General features: G+C 36.6%; 1 protein-coding gene across 4 annotated transcripts in view; it reads left to right on the plus strand.

The window, feature by feature from the left end:
- Positions 1 to 8,777, plus strand: part of EFR3A (EFR3 homolog A) — an 83,615-nt gene extending 74,838 nt beyond the window's left edge. For 3 of the 4 annotated variants that reach the window (XM_035903426.1, XM_035903427.1, XM_035903429.1), the window contains exons 20-23: positions 2,619 to 2,667; positions 3,814 to 3,917; positions 4,510 to 4,559; positions 5,789 to 8,777. In XM_035903426.1, the coding sequence (XP_035759319.1) occupies positions 2,619 to 2,667; positions 3,814 to 3,917; positions 4,510 to 4,559; positions 5,789 to 5,894 (309 nt within the window). In that variant the 3' untranslated portion in view covers positions 5,895 to 8,777. The remainder of the gene's footprint in view (positions 1 to 2,618; positions 2,668 to 3,813; positions 3,918 to 4,509; positions 4,560 to 5,788) is intronic. The other variant, XM_035903428.1, reaches the window with a different exon arrangement.
- The last annotated feature ends 2,024 nt before the right edge of the window (positions 8,778 to 10,801 follow it).

A 10,801-nucleotide genomic window follows, 5' to 3' on the forward strand; every position in this document is an offset into this window, starting at 1 on the left:
GAGTCCCCATCCCTGGAGGTATTTAAAAGAAGGATAGATGAGGTGCTTAGGGACATGGTGTAGTGGTGGGATGGCAGTGTTAGGTTAATGGTTTGACTTGATGATCTTGGAGGTCTTTCCCAACCTGAATGATTCTATGATTCTACTGCAGAATATGGGGTAGCAATATATATATATATATATGCTGAACAGCTAATTTGAAGTATCTGAGAGTCTTGTTCATCGACGTGGGGCTGACAGATACAAGCCTAGTGGAAGACCTGCTGTCTTTGTGAGAGGCAGGTAAAGACCAGGCAGGCTTCTTACACCACGGCTTTATGGTATCACATTTCCCTTCCAGAAGAGTTTAGCACACAGTACTTTAAAGGCACAGGAAGGATAAGGTAGCAACAAAAAGTTAATCTGTAGGGTACAGGAGCTGATGCTAATTATCCCTTAGGAAGACTGCACGATAATTAACATCATCCCACATCTTTTGACACTTCATTTGAAGTATTTCTTAAAATAAATTTCCATTTCTACTGAATCTTTTTCAAGGTTCTGCTGATTATTATTAACCAGATTTCTGCTGGCTGCGATGGAGATTAGCTGTTGAAATTGAAGTGCATCATACCTTTAGCATCTTAAAGCACAAACCAGCTAGGGGCATGAAACAGAATGTGCAGAGTCAAGCTGAACGTTAGTTAAAAATTAAATACTAAGCTTTTGTAAAGGAGCAAGCCACATTTTAGAACTTACCGTTGGAAGTGATTTATGTTTTGCAATTGGGCAGTAATGGTGCTCCGTAATGTTTCCTAATTCTTGTTCCCTCATAATGCATGTTTTTGGCCACCTGCAACATAAGATGATACGCTGTATGTAACTCAAGAAGAGGGAAAAAGTCCAGAAGGATATTAAGTCTGGTTCTCTTGCTATGCAGGCTAGTAAATACAACATAATCCCTAACTGCCAGCAGAATTAAACCAGGGAAAAAAAAAAAAAAAAAACCAAAAAAAAACCAACAAGCATAAGGCTGTATGATTGAGAGGATAAACTATTTAATTAATGGAAGTTTTAGGATTAATGATGCAGGATATCATTTCAGTACTGTCTGAGGTAGAAGACTGTTTATCCATACAATATCTGTTATTGCGTACAATACAAATGGAGTTCTTCTGTCAGCACAATTGAAGTGCTTTGTTGTGGCAAGTCTATCAGTGAATCCTGTTCAGGAAGATGTTTTTTTCCATAGTTATTTCCATTTATAAGATGAAAGCACTTATAAAAGGAGCTCGTGCTTCTGTGTTATTAATAACCAAATATAATGCTGGCTAATATCAGCAAATACTACAGATGTTAATTAGAAATCTGAAAGGCTGCTATAAACAAGTAATATTTACCAAATATGAATGGTATGAAAAGTGATTATTTACCAATGTGAATACTCTTTAGCCATATCCACAAATATTTGACATAAAGGGAGTTTTGCTGTTTGTTTATCAACCTTTTATATATTCAGAGGTAGAGCATATGATGCTAATGCAGTAAAATCTGTTAGAAAAGTATCATTTACAGCTCCATCTCCTGAAATAACCCTGATGTAAAAAGGAAACGGATACTTCTTCTGGCTTTTACACTTACAGTACGTCGAGTCAGTGAATTGAAGAATGGAAATAATTCAGAGTCTTCTGAATTGGGTGAAATAACTTTTTGCTACCTTACAGGTCTTTTATCTTAAATCATATTAGGCCATTCTAAACAATTAGTGTTATAAGAAAAATAAAAGTGTTGCTTGTTTACATGTAGTTAGATAGTAAGGCAGTCCAAGCCAAGAAACCGTGTTATATTCAAGTGAACACTGTTCTGTTATCTAAGCATTCTCCCCTAATATTATCACAGTGGTTTCACTGTAAATATGCTTAATGATACAGAAACTCTAGGTCTATAAAGAACTGAAACACAAAGATCCATGAGCTGGGGCTCTTCAGAGGAATGTTCATGCATCTTTGGTAATGTTGCAGCCCCAAGCAATTCCTAATGAAGTCCATCTGCAGCAGCAAATGGATATTCATATTACTAAAAGAACAGATTTTCTCAGTGCATCAGACATGGCTTGTTAGGAAGAGCACCAAATCACTTGGAGCTCATACTGGTATGAAGTTAGCCTAAAGCAATAACCATTTTCCACTCTACCATCCACTCCCATCTCTTATTTTAGTATCACATTGCTGGTAGCTCAACTAGTCTCAGGAAGCGGTTGCTATTATTCGCAACAGCTGTCTAAGAACCAGTACTGAGGCTTAGCAGTATAGAAACACCACAGCATATTCCTGACCCAAAGGAGTGTTCTGCCAAAATTCAAGTCCTTTTCCAAAGTATTGTTGCCATAGAGTGTCTTGACCAGAATTTGGAAAGTTTTTCTTGACCTGATTTTATAAAATTTCCTTGCTAATTGCAGTGGCTTAAAAATGAGAATTAGCCATCTGTTGGCTGTCATAGAAACTCCAGATAAAGCTATTAGAAACTTGTAAGGTAGAAAAGCTCTGTGGCCATTTTGGCCTTCTGTATTTATCACATGCCTTATTTTTCAGAAGCTTGTTATATATGAGATTTAAGGTGTTTCGTTTCTTTGTGTTTAGGTTGATAATACTGAAGAAATCACCTTTGAAGCTTTGAAGAAAGCAATTGGTAAGATTTATTACAGTTGTGTTTATGCAGCGTAGTTCTAGATTACAGTGGAATTGCTAGAGAAAAAGGTGTTGCCAGAATAACATGACTAAAATATTACATTTGTTTTTCTTCAGCTAGTAAATTTATTTAGAACTTCAGTTATTTTTTTCTAAATTTCTGAAATAATATCTTGATAATTTCAGTGAATTCATTTTCTGAAGCTAACGCGACTGAATGAAAAGCATCTGGAAATGTCTATCATCTATTCAGTTTGGCCTGTAAGGGCAAATTTTAAATAATGTGAGATTTTCAAATTCCATTGAGTGATTATTTATAAAGCAACTTAAATATTTTTTACATATTAAGATTTTCAAGTCTTCAGTGCATTCAGAAGATAGATTGTAAGGTACACATTCTGGACTTCAAAAGCGCTCAATTTTTTAGTTAGTGTATTGATATGCATCTATCTGATTTGTTTAAAAGAATATTTTTCTGACAAGTGACCCACCTACCAGAACTTGGAATTAACCACGTAACTTGTCACTATAAATAAGTAATTACTAATTAATACTGTCCAGTCCACCAAAATCCTGTCAAAAACATGGATTAGACATGGATGTTTTAAACAATAGACACTGATATTTCAAACAATAATTGAACGACAATTTTCCAAACCTGCCTAATCACTGATATACTTAAATTCATTAGATGCTGCAATGTTCCAGCTGGTTGTAGCTGTAGTTCACTCAGCCTGTGGAAGTTGAACTCGCTTTTCTCAAATTCTAATAGAAAATCCTGCCCACCTGCCTGCATGATGCTGGGAGGGATGATGCTCCCTTCTTTTCTGTTGAAGCTGAACTTGTGTACAGTAAGCGAGAAGCGCAGTCTTGAGTCCAGATAATAAAACGAAAGGAAGCTTGGATGTACTCATAACTAAAGCACATAGTAAGAAGGGGACAAAACTGAGGTCCTCAAACCAGCTCCCTGAAATTGTGGTGCATTTTAATTTAGAAGCAGTGACAGATGACAGCTCACTTGAGTATGGTTGCATCACTTCAAATGCAGTGTTCTGTTTGCTTCTGCAGGGCACATTGGAAGGTTTATATCACTTATTCTTGATAGGCAAAGACTACTTCTGTCTTTTTTTCTTTTTTTTTTTTTAAGATAACAATGGACTCGAAGAACAGGAAAAAGAAAAAAGGCGTCTTGTGATTGAAAAGTTCCAAAAAGCACCATTTGAAGAAATTGCAGCACAATGTGAAACCAAAGTGAGTTTCTGAAAAACGTTTTACAGCATTGAAGATGCTGGTGTAAGCATTAATGGGGATGTGCTGGCTCAAGGTGATTTATGCTGCTGTTATTTCTAAAGAAGTTCAGTTCTTTGCCTTCAGCTATTATCTCTACTATTATTATTTTTGGGAAATTCCAGTTATTTAAGGTGTGCTTTTGATTGTTCCTAGGCCATTTGCAAAGGAATGGAAATCTCATACAGTCTTCATCTTCATGTTTTCCTTACTGTCTTTGACATCTAGATTCATGGTCTGTTCCTATTTCATCCTGGAATAACTGGAGCAGTATTTACCCCGTTATATGTTTTGAATAACTATTTCAGGTTTGTTAAACTCCGATCTGCAACAGCAAAATTTGCTATATAATTCCTTACACTCCAAGACAGGCTCACGTGCCTCTTTAGGGCTCAGAATCCTTGCAGCAGTGAGAAAAGAAATCGAGATAGGAAATGCTGCCTACATTTGCCACGTGGTGATGTGAAACACACTCGCAGAGTATGGCCTGGCACATTCATTTTAGCTTGGTTCAATATACAGTAGTTAATAATTCAAATTTGATTTTTTTTCCTAGGCAAACTTGCTTCATGATAGACTCGCACAGATACTGGAACTCACCATTCGGTAAGGCTTTTTTATGCAAGATTATGATGAATGAAAAATGAGTTCTAAAGCAATTGTGACTACTTTCAGGTGGTCATGTCATAGAGTTCTTAAACACGCATATTAGGCAGAAAGTTATTGACTGAACTGAATGTTGTGGTTTAACTGTGGTAGGCATTGAAGCCCCGTGCAGCCACTGGCCAACTCCACATCAGTGGGATGAGAAAGAGACTTGGAAGGGTAAAAGTGAGAAAACTTGTGGGTTAAGATAAAGACAGTTTAATAGGTAAAGCAAAAGCCGTGCTCCCAAGCAAAGCAAAGCAAGGAATTCATTCACTACTTCCCATCAGCAGGCAGGTGCTCAGCCATCTCCAGGAAAGCAGGGCTTCATCATGTGTAACAGTTACTTGTGAAGACAAATGCCATCACTCCCAAAGTCCCCCTCTTCCTTCTTCTTCCCCCAGTTTGAGCATGACGTCATATGGTGTGGGATATCCCTGGGGTCAGTTGGGGTCAGCTGTCCCAGCTGTGTCCCCTCCCAGCTTCTTGTGCTCCCCCAGCCTCCTCGCTGGTGGGGTGGGGTGAGGAGCAGAAAAGGCCTTGACTCTGTGTAAACACTGCTGAGCAGTAAGGAAAACATCCCTGGGTTATCAACACTGTTTCCAGGACATACCCAAAACACAACACCATACCAGCTACCATGAAGAAATTGACGCTATCACAGCCAAAACCAGTAAACTGAAAAAGAGTATTCTTCATCTAGAACAGTCACTTTGATTTTTCTTATTACTATTTTGAATCTTTTAGCTATTGGAGAATAACCAGAAACCACGTTACAGTATCCTTATATTATTTCTATCTATGTATATCAGTAATATTGAAGAATGCTGCTGTTTTCCCATTGCTGTGTCTGTTTGAGAAAGTAATTAGAAAATGAACACCCAAAATAGTACATGACATTATTATAGTGTTGTGCACATCTGTTGTACGGTATATTTGTTAGTAATAAAATGCATTTTCATGGTTCTGTAGCATCAGTGAAACTGATGATTTAGACCAGAGCAGAAAAATAAAAAAATAACCCCTGAGGCATAATTTCATTAGAATTTCAGGAATAGGATAAAATACTGGTTGGGGCTGGGGGGAGGGTAGTTTACTTCTGTTTCTCAGCTATTCTTATATCAAGTTATAAAAAAGAAAGCAGTCTCTGTTATTATAAATTATATTTATTCATTCTTCTTCTCACACAGTCCTCCACCTAGCCCCTCAGGAACGATGACCATTACTGCTGGACATGCTCATTACCAATCTGTTCCAGTCTATGAGATGAAGTTTCCAGATCTTTGTGTGTATTAAGTGTCTTCTGAAGTCTGCTGGACATTGTTTAGAGTAGAGTACAATAGAAAGAACAAGATGAGTTTTCAAATTTTATTGTTTATTCCAGCTAAACTAACTTTAAAATAATAATGGACATGAGCCAAATACAGATTACTCTAGCCAAACTCATGAGACTTTCCTGAGGTGTTTTCTTCTGTAATATATTTGAAGTTAGGTTTTTCATACATCGTGTTTCTTCATTTTCATATTTGAGTACATGTAAAAGTCAGATTTAAAACTTGTCTTGCCATATAGATGAATATTTCAGTTACACAAGGAATTTGTATTTCTGTAAATTCCTTTAATTTGAGGCGTTGTAACTGAATAACCTGTTAGAGCTTTTGTTTGTTTGTTTTTTCTCCTCTTCACCCTGATTATATATCTAAATAGAATGCTTTTGGCTTGCTTCATCTTAATAACTGTAACCAGTGGAGCGCTACCCTAGCTCCCTTTTGTTCATGCTGCCATAGCTAGCCAACTTGTTTATTTTGGAATATATGGAAAAAAAAGTCCCTTACATGTGTTCCAAGTACAGTAAATGAATCAATAGACACTTGTTAAGTATTTTTTTGATGCATCACATACCATAGTTTTTAGATATATATACACACAGTGTATGTCCTGTGTTTCTTGCTAAAAGTTAACTGCTTTGCATAAGAGAGGAGAAATTTCCTCTTGAAGCACTGAACTGTGCAATATTTTTCATGTCTTAAGGTGTATGGTTTACAGACTGTACTTTTGAAAATTCAGTAGTATTTTAATGTCTGCTTTAGTATAAATGAACAAGAGATATATTTAGTATAGCAGAAAATAAACTGAGGGCATTTTAAATCATAAATACAGAAATTACAAAATATATTCTGAGGTATTTCTCTGTAGTTTATTACAGCTTTTTAATGATATTTTAGAAATTGAAAGAAAACTGGATGAAACTGTTTAAAGACCAAGAATTTATTACATACGTTTTCAAGCAAAAGCATTTTTAGAGATGCATCTGTGTTCATTTTTGTTTCATTCTCAAACCTTTCTAGAAATAAGGAAAATGTGTTAACTTTCATAGGTTTATGTATCTGAGTATACTATCCAAATGTAAATGAAGTAAAAGTGATATAGTAAATCACTGAGCTTTCAATGATAATTGTCAAGGCTGTCTTTATGACTCACTAAATTCTGCAGGCAAAAAGAAAAAACAGCTTTTGTTTGATGCCAGGAATAGTAAGGTTGAAATCCCTTAATCTGTCTGAATCTGCCTGAAGCAGTACAAACATGAATGAATGTTCTCAAATACCTCTAATAAATGGAAGACATTTAAGTTAGCCAGCAGTTCAGATAACCAGTGATCAGGCCAAGAATGGAGGGACCTAACTTCAGCTAGCCCTGCTTTGAGCAGGAGCTTGGTTTAGATGACCTTCAGAAGTCCCAACCTAAATTAATCTATGACTGTGTAATTCCAAGCCCTGAGTGGTAATCAGGCCAGCTGACTTGCTGACTGTTGTGAGCATTTGCAAACGCACTGTAAAGCGGATTTTAAGTTTTTTGAACTGTAGTACAGTATTCCACTTTTAAAAGCCTGGCGTGACATAACATCAGAGAAATATCAGCTACTTAAACCTATGAGATAACCTGCTGAGACTTTCAGAAAGCATTCACAAAACTCAAAAGGTAATTGAGACCTTCTTTTCAGTTTAACAGTGCAATCACAGCTGTTAGTGGAGGACGAAACAGCCCCTTATCTACAGCATTCCGTTGTGATTTTTACTGCTGCAGCGTATCAGCCTGATCAGACCACAGCCTACACATAAATAGGACTCGTTGTCACTCTAGCTTTTAGTTTTCACTTTTTCTTTTCGGTTTTGGGGTTTTTTTTTTAAGGTAAGACATAAGACTTTTTTGGCCTATATAAAGAGTGTAATTTTTTAAATAGTAAATCTAACCTAGGGATACAATGTAAAACACTTATCCACTCTGTCATTTTTTTAAGAACAACACTGTGCACTTTTGTACAAAAAGAAAATAAGGAGTCTAAGAAATAAAGAATGTACTTCTGTTTGCACTCTTGCAGTATGGAGACTGTGCTGTAAATACAGGATTGTTTCTGTGATTGAATTCTGTTGCATGAATGTCGCATGTGAAAATAACTAGGTTCAGCATTTTGGTTTATGTTCTGTTTATGAAGTATTTTTCATTTATGCTAATGATAGGTTTCCATGTTATCAGTGTTCAAATGAGCTTTGTTTGGGAAATGCAGGTGTTGTGCAGGTATCGTGCAGGGAATGAAGAGCTTGTAACACTCTGTGTGTTCACATGATATTTAATTTTTTTCCTTTCTGGAAATTTCAGGGAGTCTGTAAGTTGATAATTGGTTGACTCTGGCCTTTCTAGAGAGCTGGGAGATGGGAATGAGTATAAAATGTGTCATCGTTTTGGTAGCTATTGTTATATGTAGCTAATGAATGAAACCAAATGAATTAAGAACGCTGTTGCACAGTATAAAGCTGCTTTGTTTCACTTCTTTATGTTCTTGAGACAAGTTGCAGAAGTTCAAAGCTCCATATGCATACTGGCCCCGTTATCTGCAACACACTGAGTACTGTCACCGTGTTTATAAATTGGTATCCAGCTGTTTAAATGGATTCCAGCTTTTGCTTTGGGTTCTTTCCCGTTGTGTCATTTTGAGGAACTATAGCTTTTGGTAGTGGGACACTTTAAATTAAATCCTTGTTAATTTCAAAAGATAGAAGTAGCCTGTTGCCTAAAATCAGGGTAGGGCTGATTTGTCTGTTGTTCTGACGGTCATATATTCTGTACTGTACGTAATGAACCAGTTTCAATAAATGTAAGAACACACTGTGCGATCTATATTTAAGCAATAAAATAAACCAAAATTTAAAATGAATCTTTTCTAAGGTGTCGGTTAATTTATTTTTTTTTTTTTTTTTTGCTCACGATTAGAATGTCAATGACATAATTTTTTTTGGCATTTAAAATACAACTCATTTTACAATTTTTTTTTTTTTTTTGGCAAATGTTAACAGCATTACAGCATTATTAAATTACTACTATTATTATGATTAAACCATTGCTATTACCAAGACCAGCAAAAGTTGAGAATGCAACGATACAAAAGTCATTTTCTAATAGCAAACAAGGTTCAGGAAGGTAAATAAGCTGTGCTTTCCAGGCCAGCATTACAGCATTATTAAATTACTACTATTATTATGATTAAACCATTGCTATTACCAAGACCAGCAAAAGTTGAGAATGCAACGATACAAAAGTCATTTTCTAATAGCAAACAAGGTTCAGGAAGGTAAATAAGCTGTGCTTTCCAGGCCTGCCTCCCTGGTTAAGGGACGGATTGAATCTGTCATATCAGTTTCAAGGAAATAGCATTGTCTGTGCGTGTGAAGATCTGTGTACAGCTCACCCACAGGAAGCTTTTTTCAAATGGCACCAAGTATGACACTGCTGTTTGGGTTTTTTGGGGGGGTTTTTTTGGTAGCATTAATTTATTTGGGTGGTTCTAATGGTGCACCCTGAGAGAAATGTGAAGAACAATTCTTTTTTTTCCTATTTTCGGGAAGTTGGACCTTCTCTAGCTCACATGCAGTATGTCCTAATATAGAGAGGATTATATTGTCCCCTTTTTTCCCCCTTGTTCCTAGTTTTTGCAGACGTCAAATCTTTGTGTATGATTAGGAAGTTTTAGAGGGTCAGCAGCGTCTTGCTGTAATCCATGGCTTAGCAGGTTCCGAGATCCCTGCTATTAAGGCGTGTGGACATCAACCTTTGTTGTTGCTCACGTTGGTCTGAGCGGGATTTTGTCGATGGATACCTTGAAAGAATCTGGGGAGAAAATGATCGGCTTACAGGCAAAGAATAAGTGCATATAAAGTTAAAATATGTACATTAGTACCTAATGAAGTAGGAAATCTTTTTAGGTTAGTAATTAATGGATTAGTTGTTCACTTTGAGGGAAACAGCTAGGTTTTGGCCAGCTATGCCCCAAATCTTTGAAAAATAGAGCGTAAAGTTACTGTAAGAATGAGAGAAGAAAGAAAAAAGTTATGCTAGATGTCTCTTCTTGATCTGCTTGTCGGTTTTTTTTAATTATTTTAACACTGATCTCTGAGAATGAATAAGTATAGCACTATGCAGCTTGACCCAATTCAAAGATTATTTAAGACTGCTCTTTATCAACACAATTCATATGGTAGCAGTTACTCTGCTGAACAACTTTGGTGTTAAATTCCTCCTGAAATAAGAGATACTGGAAAAAAGCCTGAAGGAAGGAACAGCGACGTTGCCTGAATAACAGCGGATTTGTACTGCAATTCCTCTGTTGCTTGGCCGATTCAAATGGTTCGGCTCTATCTCTGCCATCAGAAAATTCAGCATATCTCCGCGTCAATATACGCGTGTGTTATTTGCATAATGTAATACTAGTGTCTAATAATTAGCAGAAAGGGATTTTTTTTATCTTAAGCGTGTATTTTAAATGCAGGCTTCAGAGCAGCAGCGCTGCTATCGTCAGAGAAATGAGCTTGTGTCGTTATTAGGCAGCAATGCACTTAAGTCACTTGTGTAAAGGCCAGTTGTTCCCATTCCAGCTAACGAGCTAGCTGACCTTTGCATTATCATTTTTATTTATAAATGCTGTGAAATATAAAATAGTTTTTCATTACTGCGATAAAAGGCTGATAAAAGTTCTGGTTCTGAAACAAGCAAACAGGTCAGTGTAATGCAGGTCTCATCCTCAGCCCCGGACACAAATGGGCATTTTGCAGATCTGTAGCGGTTTGCTTAAGTACTGAAATGCCCTTTCTAATGGGTGGGGGGGAATCAAAGTTAATTAAAATCTTGTCTGCAGATAGAATTTCTCACAT

This window comes from Egretta garzetta, unplaced genomic scaffold, assembly GCF_000687185.1.
Source record: "Egretta garzetta isolate BGI_Z169 unplaced genomic scaffold, ASM68718v1 scaffold50, whole genome shotgun sequence".
Lineage (NCBI taxonomy): Eukaryota > Metazoa > Chordata > Aves > Pelecaniformes > Ardeidae > Egretta > Egretta garzetta.